Source organism: Eptesicus fuscus, chromosome 5 (genome assembly GCF_027574615.1).
Source record: "Eptesicus fuscus isolate TK198812 chromosome 5, DD_ASM_mEF_20220401, whole genome shotgun sequence".
Classification (NCBI taxonomy): domain Eukaryota; kingdom Metazoa; phylum Chordata; class Mammalia; order Chiroptera; family Vespertilionidae; genus Eptesicus; species Eptesicus fuscus.
In genome coordinates this window covers 88279146-88295376 of record NC_072477.1, presented here as the reverse complement: position 1 = coordinate 88295376, position 16231 = coordinate 88279146, and the positions used below count along the sequence as shown (strand labels likewise).

At 41.5% G+C, this 16231-nt stretch overlaps 1 protein-coding gene across 1 annotated transcript in view; it reads left to right on the top strand.

Annotated features, from left to right (window-relative positions):
• The window catches only part of LOC103301985 (uncharacterized), a 28528-nt gene that overhangs the window by 5493 nt on the left and 6804 nt on the right, over positions 1-16231 (top strand). Inside the window, exons 2-5 of the mRNA XM_008158987.3 lie at positions 6324-6445; positions 8536-8674; positions 11494-11615; positions 13667-13777. Coding sequence (XP_008157209.1) covers positions 6324-6445; positions 8536-8674; positions 11494-11615; positions 13667-13777 — 494 coding nt within the window. The remainder of the gene's footprint in view (positions 1-6323; positions 6446-8535; positions 8675-11493; positions 11616-13666; positions 13778-16231) is intronic.

Here is a 16231-nt window from a genome sequence, read left to right as displayed (position 1 = left end):
CTCTCAGTACTGCTTTCATTGTGTCCCAAAGATTTTGGATTGTTGTGTTTTCATTGTCGTTTGTTTCCAGGATGTGTTTTATTTCTTCTTTGATCTCTTCGGTAACCCACTCATTGTTTAATAGTGTGCTATCCAGCCTCCAAGTGTTTGAATTTTTGTGATTGTTTTTACTGTAGTTGATTTGTAATTTTATGCCATTGTGGTCGGAGAAGATGCTTGATATGATTTCAGTCTTCTTGAATTTGGAGAGACTTTGCGTGTGTCCCAATATGTGGTCTATCTTTGAAAATGTCCAATGTGCACTTGAGAAGAACGTATATTCTGTAGTTTTGGGGTGTGAAATGTTCTAAAGATGTCGATAAAGTCCATCTGATCTAGTGAGTCGTTTAGGATTGAAGTTTCTCTGCTAATTTTTTGTCTAGAGGATTTATCCAGTGATATTAACGGGGTATTAAAGTCTCCTACTATGATTGTGTTGCTGTCAATCTCACCCCTGGTACCTTTCAGAAGTTTTTTTATGTATTTGGGTGCTCCTGCATTGGGTGCATAAATGTTTACCAGAGTTATATCCTCTTCTTGTATCGATCCCTTTAGAATTATGAAGTGGCCTTTCTTGTCTCTTGTTATGGTCTTCACTTTGAGGTCTATTTTGTCATATATGAGTATTGCTTCCCCAGCTTTTATTTATTTATTTTTTCATTTCCATTTGTTGAGGATTTTAGCATCTATATTCATCAGGGTATTGGACTGTAATTCTCTTTCTTTGTAGGGTCTTTATCTGGTTTTGGAATTAGGATAATACTGGCCTCATAAAAAGCCTGGAAGTGTTTCTTCCTCTTAGATCTTTTGGAATAGTTTGAGGAAGATAGGTGTTACTTCTTTGAATATTTGGTAAAACTCTACTGTGGAGCCATTCGGGCCAGGGCTTTTATTTCCTGGGAGGTTTTTTGTTGTTGTTGTTTTGGTTTTAATTTATCTTTATTGTTGAAAGTATTACAGATGTACCCTCTTTTGTCCCCTTTCCCCCCATTTACACCTTCCATCTCGCTTCTGTCCCCTTTTCTGGCCTTCCCTGCACTATTGTCTATGGGCTATGCATATATGCAGATATGTTCATTGGCTAATCTGGCCCCTGCTCTCCCCGCTCCCCCCCCCCCCCCCCCGCTGAAATATGTAAGTCTATTGCATGCTTCCATGTCTTTTGATCTTTTTTGTTTGTCAGTTTATTTTGTTCATTAGATTCCACATATGAGTGAGATCATGTGATACTTATCTTTCTTTGACTGGTTTATTTTGCTTAGCATAATACTCTTCAGGTCCCTCGATGCTGTCTTGAAGGGTAAGAGATCCTTCTTTTTTTTTTTACAGCTGCATAAGTATTCCATTGTGTAAGTGTACCAGTTTTCTAATTCATTCATCTACTGATGGTTACTTGAGCTGTTTCCAGATCTTAGCTATTGTAAATAACACTGCTATGAATATACGGGTGCATATATTCCTTCTGATTGGTATTTCTGGCTTCTTAGGGTATATTCCTAGAATTGAGGTTACTGGGTTAAATGGCAGTTCCATTTTTAATTTTTGGAGGAAACTCCACACTGTTTTTCGTAATGGTTATACCAGCTTACATTCCTACCAGCAATGAACTAGGGTTCCTTTTTCTCCACATCCTCGCCAGCACTTTTTTGTTGATGGTAGCCATTCTGGCAGGTGTGATGTGGTACCTCATTGTCATTTTAATTTGCATTTCTCTGTTAATTAGTGACTTTGAACATTTTTTCATATGTCTCTTAGCCATTTGCATGTCCTCTTTGGAGAAGTGTCTATTTAGGTCCTCTGCCCATCTTGTAATTGGTTTTTTTGTCTTTCTTTTGTTGAGTTCCTGGGAATTTTTTTTTAATTACTGCTTCAACTTCATCTGTTGTTATTGGACTTTTTGGGTTTTCTGATTCCTCCTGATTCAGTTTTGGAAGATTGTATTTTTCTAGGAATTTGTTCATTTTGTCCAGGTTGTCCAGCTTGTTGGCGTATAGTTGTTCATAGTATTTTCTTAAAAACCTTTGTATTTCTGTGGTGTTAGTTGTTACTTCACAACTTTCATTTCTGATTTTATTTATTTGGGTCCTTTCTCTTTGTTTCATGATAAGTCTGGCAAGAGGCTCATCAATCTTACTTATCTTTTCAAAGAACCAGGTCTTGGGTTTACTTATCTTTGTTATTGTTTTTTTTAGTCTCTGTGTCATTTATTCTGCTCTGATCTTTATTTTTTTCTTCTTTTTGCTTACTCTGGGCTTTTATTTATTTATTTATTTATTTTGGTTAAACTTCACCTGAGAATATTTTTTCCAGTGATTTTTAGAGAGAGTGGAAGGGAGGGGTAGAGGCAGAGAAAGAGAAACATTGATGTGAAGTTGCCTCCTGCATGTATTCCAATCAGGGCTGTGGATTGAGCCTATAACCGAGGTATATGCCCTTGACCAGAATCAAACCCAGGACCCTTCAGTCCATGGTCTATCCACTGAGCCAAACCAGCTCTAATTCTTTTAGTTGTAGTATTAAATAGTTTGATTAGAGCTTTTTCTTGTTTTCTTGAGGTAGGCCTGTAATGCTATGAACTTCCCTCTCGGGACTGCTTTTGCTGTGTCCAGTAAACTTTGGGGTGTTGTGTGTTCATTTTCATTTGCTTCCAGGAAGATTTTTATTTCTTGCTTGATATCATTGGTAAACCATTCATTGTTTAATAACATGCTAATTAGTCCTAGCTGGTTTTGGCTCAGTGGATAGAGTGTCAGCCTGCAGACTGAAGGATCCCAGGTTTCATTCTGGTGCAATGGGGTGTCTTCCCATTTTTGCTGTCCCTCTGCATTTATTTTTATGTATTAAATTAAACTGCTCTGCCTCCCAGTCTTCATGGACTGGCCTTATGTGGTAAGTGGTTTGTGGAACCCAGTAGTGAAGTCTCTTAGATCTCATTGTTCCAGAAGACCAAAGAAAAACCAAGCAATGCTTTTAGAGAAAAGGAGTAACACTGTTTATTTACGCCGGCGGACCCAGAGGAATAACTTCCCAAATCTGAGTAACGTAACATGCAGGGGGATTCTCTTTTATATCTTTCTGGAGTCTTTGTCCCGCAGATATGGATTATGCTTCCGGTCCTTTTTGCGGGCTTTGCAAGAAGGCTCCCAGGTGTTGGGGGTCTCCAGGCCATATCTGATGGTCTGGCCTGGCGCCAGCGTTAATAACCCTCCCTCCGGGGCAGTGCACTGTTCACAGTTTTATGGCCTCTGTAACCGGTTCTGCAAGACCAGTTTCTGGGAAAGAGGTAGTGACTTAATTATAGGTTATCAAGAATGTACACCGGGCTTGCTGGCATGGATTCAGATTGCTAGACCCCCACCCCCCCAAATATCAGGGTTACATTGGAATTAGCCTTTTAGCCTCCTCATCCTGAGGTGGGTGCTCTAGGAATGTCTCCTGTGTGAGTTTTTTGGGCTCTCCTGTTGTACTTGGGTCTTGAAGGTTGTTGTCCCATTCATGGATGGAATCTTCTGTCAGGCTGGCTGGCTTTGTGGCTCATGCCTGACCACCTTGTGCCAGCTGTTGTGCAGGTGCTTACAGAACAGAACAAAACAACAACAAAAAACAAAAACATACACAAGAACCCTAAAACTATAACAAAAGCAACCACAAAAGAAGAGAAAATTATGAAAGAGAAAAGAGCAAGAATGATAGAAGAAAAGAAATACAAAGATAAACAAAAGGAAAAGAAAATGGAATGTGCAAGGGCAGAGATGAAATAAAGAAAATAAGATTAAAGGATAGAGGAAGGAAAACAGTATACTAGTAAAAGGAAGAAAACAGAAAGGAGGAAGAAAAAATTCAAAAGGGATATAGAGGAGAAAGCAGATAGACTAAAAATACAAAAAGAAAAAGATGAGAAAGCAGGAGAAAGTAGAAAAAATAGAATAAGAACAGGGAAGAGAAAAATTACATATGTGAAAGAAAAATAGAGACAAAAAAATAATATCATGTTTTTAAAAATAGAGACAAAAAAAATAATATCAAATCAATAAAGCAGAAAAATAAGACAAAGGGGGAAAAGTGAAGTGGTGTTCATCTAAACAGCATTTAGTGCCTCCTGGGAACTCCTTTTGGATCCTGCTCTTCTGACGACGGCATCTGACTGTGTTGCCCACCCTTTCTGGGCTTCCAGTGAGGTACTTAGGTGCTAAACACGGTCAGACACTGTCCTCCTTTGGCTTTCGCAACCTTTTTGTAGCTTCACGTAATCCCCAGTTTGTGTCTGTCTCCGCAGGGGTCAAGCTGCGCTGTGAGGCCTGTTTGGTAGCAGCACAGGGCCCAGAGATGGGTCAGCAAACTTCCCCAGGTTCCCACTTCTGCCCACCTTTGCCCTCCAGCCAGCTGTCACCTTAATCTCTCAAAAATCTGTTTCTGAAAGGGCTTTAGTTAGAATCGGGAGTATAGACTCCTGGGTCTCCTGTGATGGGGAGGTGCTGTTCAGATTTCAGGGAAAGAGGTGGGTGTGTTTCCCCATCCCAGAGCTACTCCTGTGAGAGTGTCCCAGAATATTTCCCTGCCCTCGCCTTGGCAGAGATCCTTGTGTGCAGTCCAGTGGTCAGCTGGATACCGGTAGCTTCTTTCAGTTCCTCCCTGTGGGGGAAGCACCAGACAGGTTCCCAGGAGAGCGGGGTGGGTGGCCCCATCCCCAATCCAGTCACTGAGACTGTTCAAACCTGTAGGCTTGGCCTTGCTGCTGCCTCCTCTGCAAAGGTTGAGGTGCAGGTGTGGCAGGAAGGGCTCCTGAGGGTGGGCAGGAGCTGTATCACCTAAGATGGAGTTTTTTCCTTTTCCTCAGCTCTGGCTTCTGGAAGGAGCCAGTGCCTCTCAGGAAAGATGGCCCTTTCGGGATTGGGAGAGTATTACTGAATGTCGGTCTTCCAGCTGCCACTTTTCCACATTTCCCCCAATGCTTCCCACCCCAGCCTCTCCTTAGGTACCTTGAACCTTGAGTCCACGCCTCTCTCCACCAAAGCCTCGAGTAAGTAGCTGCAAATGAAAATCCTGTGCTCTGGGTTCAAAAACAAACAAATAAAACAAAGAAATTAACAAAACTGAACTGAGGCTTTTATTTCTGACTGGCTGGTCTCCCAGGCAGCCAAAAGCCCTGCCGCCTTTCACGGGTGGATGTTACTTGAACACACAGCTCAGGTGACCAGGGAGACTGTATTACTGGGTCCTACAAGACACCTACACGTAAGACCTCTCTTCCGAGATTGGGAGATGTAGCAGCTCTACCTAATCATAGAAACAAACAGAGAGAGAGAGAGAGAGAGGAAGAAAAGAAAGAGATAAAGCGGGAGAGAGCAAAAGAAAGAAATAGGGAAAGAGAGAGAAGGAAGGAAGAAGGGAAGAAGGAAAGAAAGAAATAACAAACATACATACAATGATGTGAGAGAGAAATATTGATCGGTTGCCCTGACTAGGGATCAAATCCCCAACCGAGGTGTGTGCCCTGACCAGGAAGTGAATCCTAGACCTTTTGGTGTGTGGGAGGAAGCTCCAATCAACTGTGATACACTGGCCAGGGCTGGAATGAATATTAATACTATTTTTGTTTTTCTAGAATTTATATTCAGCCTCCTTCTAGAAATACTTTGAAACACCAGCTTAGATTATACTATATACTAGAGGCCTGGTGCACAACATTTGTGCACGCAGTGGGTGGGGGGGTCCCTCAGCCTGGCCTGCGCCCTTTAGCAGTCCGGGAGCTCCTCGAAGGGAGCGGGCCTAAGCTGTCAGTGGACATCCTTAGCACTGCCACCGCAGTTGTGCTCGCCAGCTGTCAGCCTGGCTTGTGGCTGAGCAGCGTTCCCCCTGTGGGAGCGCACTGACCACCAGAGGGCAGCTCCTGTGTTGAGCGTCTGGCCCCTGGTGGTCAGTGTGTGTCATAGCGACCTGTTGTTCCGCAATTGGGTCAATTTGCATATTACCCTTTTATTATATAGGATAGGTGAGGAAAGAAAAAAGAGCTAAAAGACTTTCCTTCCCACATAACTTCAGAGAACTAACTAATAAATCTTTATAAATACCAGAGTTGCTCAAAGGGAAATTATGCAGAGAAAGAACCTTTGTATGTAGGGACACAGAGTGGTATAGTGAAAAAGAGCAGTACCTTTATTTAGAGGCACAAAACCTAGGTAATTTCCTTGTGCTGCTATTGGCCTGCTTTGTAACTTTTCACTGATTTCTCCAGCTACCTGACTACAACCATAAAAGCTATTTTTTTTCCTTTTTTGTTCCAGGAGATTTTGATGAGTTCACTCACGATAATAATGACAGTATGTTGAAAAGCATAGCAGAAGATCTTCGGAATCTCTTACCTCTAGAAACCATGCTTTCCTCAGAACATCTAGCCCTCCAAAAAGTAAGTACATTATTATTAATTTACTCTTAGCGCTACTTGAGGGTTCTCCAGTTCTTCCCTAACCGCATAGTCTCTCCAGACTGATAGTCCTGAATTCTGCTTTAAATAATTTTTCATATAGTGTTTCAACCATGTTCCCGATTCTTTTGAGTCTCTAAGCCCTCTGGTTTCCCAGTATTATTCATTCAACAGATATTTTTTTGAGGATATCTGTTTGCCAAGCAATCAACCTCCTTCCACAACCACAATCCAACAGTAATCGGTCCTGCCTGTATCACTGTTCTGATTTTCTCTTCCCTGTTCCAATTCCATCACTTTTATCAATGGTGAAGTTTACCTCTTTGTTTCCTTATCCTACTTCTGCATTGTACAATTTTTGCTTATTCTTCTATTTGTTTATTCTTAGAATTAGTTCTCATTTATCTTCTCCAAACAACCCCTCATTCAAGTCCCCTCAAATCCCAACTCCTGTGGGATTACAAATGCTATACATATTGTTTCCTAAAGCAAAGCTAATGATGATAATCTCTTCTCCCACTGATCTGAAAATAGCAACCCTCCTTATGGTTTTTCTAAGCAGAGGAACTAAATCCTGTACATTTTTAACAGTATTGTGCACATTGTGAACAGTTAGCAAATCTTAGTCAGCATCTGCTCATTCAAGTGGATTCTCAAAGGAGGAAAATAGTGAGTAGTATTAAAACTGAGAGAAATATCTAATATAGTTTGGATGTTATTGACCAAACAGTCTTATTGGTATCATGGTATACCACAGTACATGAAAGGAGGAAAAGGTATTCATTGCGTGTTCATGATCGACCCACAATTCCATATGCTAATATACTTTTTCTTTTCTTTTCTTTCCTTCTGGTCCTTGTGTATGTTCATACATTTTACATACTTGTAATATAGATTGTGTGTGTGTGTGTGTGTGCATGTGTGTGTGTAGATATAGATACAATTTTGTAGGTTTCCAAGCAGATAGGTTGATACTTTACCATAATCCAGGTAGAAGGAATCAGACAAAATTATTTTCTTTGAAGCCACTTGCTGTTACCACTAGTATTAATAAAGGGCCATAATTTGTAACCATGAAGGTTTACTAACATTATTACTTGAAAACTTTTCCTCTAAGCAAAGATTACTTGCTAAGAATTTTGATGGGTAAGTCACTGACATGGAGAACTCAGAAGAGCTGATATTAGTTTCCATTCTGACCCCTCTTACCAGCTACTGTCATTTCTTTGGAGAAATCTCTCTGGGTATCAGTTTCTGTACTTGTAAAATATACTGCTTTGGATGGACAAGATGGTCTCAAAATACTCCTTTCAACTAAAATGGTATATATTTCTCATTGCCATGTTTTGCATAATTACAGGTCAAATAAAAAGTTGTCCACTAACAAAGTGACTCCCATTTGTGTAACTTCATTGAGACTCATTACCTGAATGAGCAGGTGAAATCCATCAAAGAATTGGGTGACGATGCGAGACTTTTAATCTGGCATGGCAGAGTGTCTCTTTGACAAGCACACCCTGGGAGACAGTGATGAGAGCTCAGCCTTCCCATAGCCACAGGGGTGACTTCCCTGGTCACCAAAACAGTACATGCATGTTAGAGTTACCTTTACCTTTTTTTTATGTTCTTTCATTTGTATCCTTCCTTCAAATAAAGTAAATTGGTACCCTCACACCTCCCAAAAGTTTCAGAAATAAAATAAAAGAAGAGCAGAGTTGCTGATGTAAGTGAAACTAGTCTTTCTGTGCTTTGTTGCTGGCAGAATTTTAGCATATGAACCACTGATGTTTTGCCTTATCTACATATATAAAAGGCTAATATGCAAAGTGTCCCCTTGGGAGTTTGACCGGGAGACTGGGAGTTTGATCACTCGCTATGACCACCAGGGGGCGGCACGAAACGAAGGAAGGTCCTGGCCGGCAGCCGGAAGGAAGGCTCCAATCAGCCCTGATCGCCGGCCAGGCCTAGGGACCCTACCCATGCACGAATTTTGTGCACTGGGCCTCTAGTTTAGCAATAAAAAGAGACTTCTTTGTACTTCGTTTCTTTGATGTGTTTCTTCTCTCCACCAGATACAGCAGCAGCCAGAACCCACAGTTCATGTGGATGCATTCCTTTATGATGAAGATGTTATTGATTCATTATGTGAGGAAGGAAAAATGAGCAGAAACTACTGTGTGGTGTGTGGCTCATACCAGACAGCACCTTTAGGTCAGTACTCAACTATGCAAACTTGATGACTGTGTGTACTTTTCCTTAGATGTCTTGAGTATGCAAATTATTGACAGTCTATGTTTTCTGAAAGCAAAGGCCAACCTACAGCATAGCCATTACCAATTATTGCAGTTAGGGAGACTAAATAGAAATATTGTCTAGGAAGCTAGGGCATTTAATGTCTCCCAAGGGGGTATCTCTACTTTTCACAGAAACTGTTTAATCACCAGTGGCTTTGCAGGTCCAGAAACTAATTGGAAGTGACTGAGTACAGGGCAACTGACTCATCCTTTCCATACTCAACAGAAATTTGTGTATAAACCATATGCTGATTTATTTACAAGAGAAATATAGTTATATTAGTTTAATATAGTCAAGGGGACTGAATGTTCTCCCTATGAAAACATCTACTTGAGAAGTACTGGTATTGTTGGATGAACAATATTGTTGGATGAACATGGACTCAGAGGACAATGATAGATAATCTTGAGAGTTTATTCAGGTCATGATTTGACCTAGTGAGCATCTCCAGTCCATAACAGGAAACCAACTCCAGCGACAGAAATTTTCCTGCATCTCTGCCCCTCAGATGCAGTACCTGAGTCCCAAATATCAAACTAGACTGACTCCATGCTGCTACAGTGTAGCTCTTCTGTTAATATATTCTTTGTTCAAACTGGATATGATTGTCTAGGCTGTTACTTTAGACATGCTATTTCAATCTCCCCGCTACCTTAGATTTATTTCTTAAAGTGTTCTATTCTCCAGGTTTGTTTCATTGTGCTTATATTACTGATCTTAGATAATATCATTCTCAAAAGTTTACTGTTACCAAATTTGTAAAATGTTTCTAATAAAAATACATTGTACCTGTATTATAATTGGGGTTAAATGTCCCTGATTTATTGGTTTAAGGTTTGTTTGTTTATTTATTTATTTACTTATTTTAAATTGAGATATATATTTATTGATTTCAGAGAGGAAGGGAGAGGGATAGAGAGATAGAAACATCAATGATGAGAGAGAATCATTGATTGGCTGCCTCTTGCATGCTCCCCACTGGGGATCGAGCCCGCAACCTGGACATGTGCCCTTGACCAGAATCGAACCTGGGACCCTTTAGTCTGCAGGCCAACGCTCTATCCACTGAGCCAAACCAGCCAGAGCTAAGGTGTTTTTTTAGATAGTCCTTTATGGGGTAAAGTCCATTGGTTTCCATTGGAGGTAGTTGAAACTCTATTAGAAAAGGACTTAAGAACAATAGAGGGAAAACTAAAAAGTGAATTATAACTGTAACAGCATATAAGACCTGATTTATCAAAATGTATAGAAGAGCTATGTTCAACAAATAAAAATTTAAAGAATAGAATTCATTTTCCCACAAAAATCAAGTTGTAAATAGTGACTGGATATCCACACCCACCCAGATAACCATGATGAATCCGAAAAAGCTATCACGATGAGGGACTCTCCTTCCCTTTTTGACAGGGCGCTTATCTAGCTACTAATGATGACTCTAGCCCAGGGCAGAAGCACTAATGTGGCACAGATGGTAGTAAAGGTGAAGATCCTAGGGAGATAAGGACTATGGTGGTCAAAGGCCCCCCATTACTTCTGAGTTCTAGTCACACCCTTTATTTTCATCCAGCTGAGTAGCCTGCGTGCTTCCATTTTCTTTGCCATAGTGTATTAGTTATGACCAAAGTTTCTTTCCTTCCGGACCATTTTGTTACATAAAACATAACGTAGTAAGTTTTTGAGTTACCTCGGTTACAGAAAAAAAAGAAAAGAAAAGAAAACATACTCGGGCTGTCCCAGATATTTCATTACAGAAATAATGGAGTAAGAAAATGGGTAGGAAGCTAGAAATTATAGCCATTAAACCAAGGGAAATAAGAACAGCTTTGGGAGTATCTTCACCTCCTTCCATATTGCCCCTCTTCCGCACTCCAGGGCTGCCACATTGCACACTCCAGAGTGGTCATTCATTTGGTAGTCTACAGTCTGTGCAGCAATGTGTGGCAGTTCTGTGATTGGCTGTGGGGGAGGGTGAGAAAGCCAGATGGAATGGGAGTTAGGAAGCAGTCACAACAAACAGCAGGTCATAGGGGGCAAAAGGAAATGAGGGGCACAGGGATAGGGCCAGGCAGCTGAGTAGCGGTTCCCTTATAGGCCTTTTAAAATGTCAGAGACTTTATATTTATTCTTCTCCAATACAACTCAGACTGAATGAGTGAAAAATTATCACGTTAATTTTTTCTAAATAACCTCTGAATGGCTTTTATTGAGTAAGAAAATAAAAACATGAAGTATCCTATGTAATAAAAGCCTAATATGCGCCCTAACCGGTTTGGCTCAGTGGATAGAGCATCCGTCTGCGGACTGAAAGGTCCCAGGTTCGATTCCGGTCAAGGGCATGTACCTTGGTTGCGGGCACATCTCCAGTAGGAGGTGTGCAGGAGGCAGCTGATGGATGTTTCTCTCTCATTGATGTTTCTAACTCTCTATCCCTCTCACTTCCTCTCTGTAAAAAAATCAATAAAATATATATTAAAAAAAAAAAGCCTAATATGCAAATTGTCCCCTCGACCGGGAGTTTGACCAGGAGTTCGACCAGAGGGCGGGGCCGGCTGGCCAACCATAGGAAGGGAGGCCACCTGGCCGGCGGCAGGCAGCTACTGGGGGAAGGTAGGCCCATGCACTAATTTCGTGCACTGGGCCTCTAGTTCTTTATAAATACAGGTGAATATTTAGAAGTACAGAACTGAATTGTTAGTACCCAAGCAAAATTTATTCATTCTGTTCTAATTCTGCAGGATTTATTTCTCATTCCTTCTCTCTCATGGAATTGAAGTTCATTTACCATCATGTACTCCCTGATCTATCGGGAAAGCTCTTGGTTGACGTCGGCTCCAGGCTTGGCACAGTCCTTTACGGGGTAAAGTCCAGCTTATGGACATACTCAACATTTGGAAAATACTTTCTTCTCCTGCTAACAACAGTTTTGCCTGCCACCATCCAAGGTGACAGCTTGGTTTTATTTATTAGAGTAACAATAATAAAATTAAAGTAGTATATTGAGTTTGGAATTTCAAAGGCCAGCTCTCTGATTTCCTTTATTAGTTTGTCTCTGTGACACAGATGAAGGAATATCAACAAAACAGAAGCAATTCACTCTAAAACACTTTGCTGCTTTGTAGTCACCACTGCCCTTTTAACTCCGTTTTCCTTGTGCTGTGCTAAAATTGTATACTAGCATTGGTAAGAGCTCTTATAAAACTGACAAGTTAAAACAAAAAGAATAAAAGAAAGAAAGAAAGAATGATGGGGGCAGGAAGGGTGGTAGAGTGGTAGAATTGCAGCATATGAAGGAAGGCAAGATCTTGAAGACACCACCAGGCTAATAAGACTCAGGGGACAGACAGAAGAGAAATGTAATTGGTAGAACCAACAAAACTTAGTGATGTGGGACTTCCATCCATTTCCTGATGGGCCACCCACGACCAGCTTTGTAATTTACAGGACTCCGTGTGAAATAAAAATGTGGGTCTCCTGTTCAACATGCTGGAGGAGAAGGGCCATTAAAACAACAACAACAACAAAAAAACTGACAAGTTTACTTGACCTAAGAAATTGCCCAAGGCCATAAGCAAGTTACCTAACACCTCTGGGCCTCAAGTTCCTCCCCTGTAAGTGAGCAAACGAAATGATATCCAAGGACACATCTTGCTCCAATTTTCTGTTATCCAAAGTTTGAATGTAGACATTTGTTTCTGAAATATCACTTCAATATGACTTTTTAAAAAATTTAAATCTTGAGTATTTTTAATGTTCTTAAATGATTTAATCAAAAAACTGAAATGTGGTTTGTGGTTGTCATTAGCAGACTTGTTAAAACATGTGGCCAACAGCAGGAGAGGCTCATGCCAGAAACAGGCACTAGCAGTTCCCAGCATCATTGCCGGCCCTAAACAGGAACAGTTAACTCTTTGATGCTTCATTTATTGTTCAGTACTAAAACTTTATTCTGTAACTAGAAAAAATAGCCATAATGGAAAAGTACTAAATTGTCAGGTAGTTTTCTTTGGAGAACATTAGAGATTATGATTGTTTACCATATTTTGTCCACTGTTGTCTATTTGTTTGGTTTTTATTTGTTAAAAAAGTATATAGCTGAAATAATTGGCTATGCAGGTGTGTGGCACTATTAAGTAATTTAAACATATTGTCATTTTTCTTCTTATTAGGTCACTGATTCAGTCAACAAAAATTTTTTAATGTCTACATATGCTCTGTTGGACATATTCTAAAATACATGATGAGCTGTAAATATAAATTTGGTTTACACTTAGGTGTTAGTTGATGTAAAATGGTATTCAGAATATGATTTGACCTTTCCTTCCAGATATTGTATTGCTATTGAAACCAAAATAGATACATAACAATAAACAGTCAATTCTTGATTATCCTTGTTAAGTAATTGGTCATTATTTTGGCAGATTGCCAGGCTGACTTCCCCAAGCCAAACAGAACACACCTCCAGCCACCTTCCTCTGTTGTCAGGCTGCATGGCTTCCCAGCCATGGTCCCCACAGGGTTCTTCCTTTCTTGCTTTCCCCTGAAGCAACTTCCAAAGAAATTACAGAAATAGGGTGTTAAATGGAGAATCTGCATATAACCGCTTTTCTCACTTTCACTTTTGTTGAGTGCACAGTTTTATCAGAAAAAAAGTAAGAAATCAATCTTTTAAAATATAATTACTTTTAAATAATGGAAATTATTAAATAATGGAAAAGAACTACAATCAAGTTCTTGATCAGTAAGTCTTTAAGTTCTTAAAGTTGAAAGTTTTACATAAACTACAAGATGTTATTTATCTTTACTTTATTGAATTCTATTTTTTAAAGTTTGACTTTTTAAATTTCAAGTAGAAGTAAACCACAATAAAAAGTTAATTCATTTGTATCCTAATATATTCTTATATTTTAGGGTTATCTTTACAGTTCAGCATTGCAACTGTATGGAGTAGAATTGAATGGAGACTTTTGCCAGTTGCAGGAAATGATCATAAAAAAATACCAGTTCACTGACAGAATAAAGGTACCCTTTCAAATATATATTTTGTTGTTCATTGTATAGCATAATTTAGGCAATTTCTTCTGCATTGTAGTTGGAAAATCTTTTTGAATCTATTCTTAGTTGCTATTGTGTAGAAACAGATTTGAGTTGACTTAATATTTTAAAACATTAATAAAGATTAATTATTATCTTTATATCCCACTCACATATTTCTCTCCTCCCCAATTTTATTAGGAAGTGGGTTTTTTTCTTAGTTTGCTTCATATCAGCAATAATATTGCTAGCAGCATTTTTGAATCTCAAGATGTTGGTCAGAAGTGTATTTAATTAATCTCTGAATGTAGAAAGTAAGCAAACAGGTTAAGTAATGCTCACAGCTCTTTATCTTCTGTTTTGTAAGCTTTCAGGAGGAATTGTGGATGCCACAGAATAGCAATTTATAGGGAAATGATGCCCTAGGTTGGGCTTCAACAGAAGTTTTCTCTTTTTCTTATATGTTAGCAATTTTTAACCTTTTTCATCTTATGGCACACATAAACTAATTACTAAAATTCTGTAGCACACTAAAAAATATATTTTATTTTTTGCCAATCTGACCAAAAAAAAAGTATAATTTTGATTGAACTACAAAAAAAAGTAATAATAGTAATTACCTACCTTTTTTGATCCAAAGTGACTTTTTAAAAAAATCAGGTGACTATACTTGTATATAAGGATTTCTGATACCAAGAATTAACCAATCAGATATATCCTTATTACATGATGTGACTAAAAAGATGCAACTCTATTTTATGCCCTATACTAGAGGGTCAGTGCATGAATTTGTGCATGGGTGGGGTCCCTCGCCCAGTCCCGATCGGGGCCCATTGGAGCCGGCCGGCCAGTGGCAGGGGCCGCAGGAGGTTGGCTGTGGGAGTGCACTGTGTTGAGTGTCTGCCCCCTGGTGGTCAGTGCGCGTCATAGCTACAGGCTGGTCATAACAGTCCCTGAGGCTTTTATATAGAGAGATATTTATAGTTCAAGACAGGGCATTCACACCAACGACTATTGGTGTGTTGGCTGTTGTCATTTTTTAACTTGGTAATCTAAGGGGAAAGAAGTCAGTGCCCCTCATTAAATAGTCAGGTATTGCATGCTTTAAAAATTCTTGTGGCACACTGGTTGAAAATCATTGCTATATATAAAGGGGAAAATAACAGAAAAGGGAAAGGAAGTTTTTTGGTTAATGAAGTAATCCTTATCATTTCAGTAATGATCCTTTATATATACTAGTAGCCCATCGCGCGATATTGCGCACAGTAGGCTGCCCACCGCTTCTGCGGGAGCCGGTGGGAACTGCAATACGCCTGCGGGAGCCGCTCTGCTTCCACAGGAGCCGGGAGGGACCCGTGCCGATTCCGCGGGTGTGGGAGGGATCCGCGTTGCTTTCGCAGGAGCTGGGAGGGACCTACGCCAATTCCACAGGAGCCGAGAGGGACCTGCGCCGATTCCGTGGGCGGTGGGAGGGACCCGCGCTGCTTTTGCAGGAGCTGGGAGGGACCTGCGCCGATCTGTGGAAGCCGGGAGGGACCGGTGCCGATTCCGCGGGAGCCGGGAGGGACCTGCGCCGATTCTGTGGGAGCCGAGAGGGACCTGTGCTGGATTCTGCGGGAGGCGGGCCCGCCGTCTCCTCTTCAGGCCTGCGCTTGGCCGCGGAGGCTGCGAGCCAGCCCCTCTGTCCCCAGAGGCCCTCCGCGGCCGGGTCATTGCCACGGTGACAAAGCAAGCGTCCCACCCCGGCCGCTCCGCGCCCACTGCCGAGAGGTCCTCCATTGCTGTGGCGATGAAGCAAGCATCCTGCCAGGCCACTCACACTGCCCACTCTCAGCGGCAGCCCCCCCAGGACTGGGGGACTCCGGCGAGGCTGAGAGGACTGGGCACCACCATCTTGTGGCTGTGGGCACCGCCATCTTTGTGACAGAGTGACGGTTAATTTGCACATTACCCTTTCATTAGATAGGATACTAGGGGCCCAGTGCATGAATTTGTGAACCTTAAAAGTAACTGTGGGCTGCGAGGCTGCAGTGGGCACAGGGGTGGGTCTCGACCCATCCTCTGTGCCCCCGCCCGGCCCCTCCTGCCATGGCCCCCGGTCCCCTGTCTGCTGGCAGCCCTGCTCCCACCACCGCTGCTCCCATGCGCTGACAACGCTGGCCCCGCTCTCACCCTTTGATGGTGCGGAGTGATTGGGGCTGGTGCCAGCAGTGAGTGCGAGTGGGGCCAGCGCCGTCAGTGGGTGCAAGTGGCGGCTGCTGCCCTGATCGCCCCTCAGGAGCAGGGGGAGGTGGAGAAGCCCTCCGGGGCGATCAGGACCGGCGCTGGGCACCTGTTGGAAGCTGCCCATTGTCTTCACTAGCAGAGAGGTGTGGACAAGGAGCCCGGAACACTGGTGAACCTTGAGTTAGTCGAGACAATGGTAACTGATGAAATTTCCTG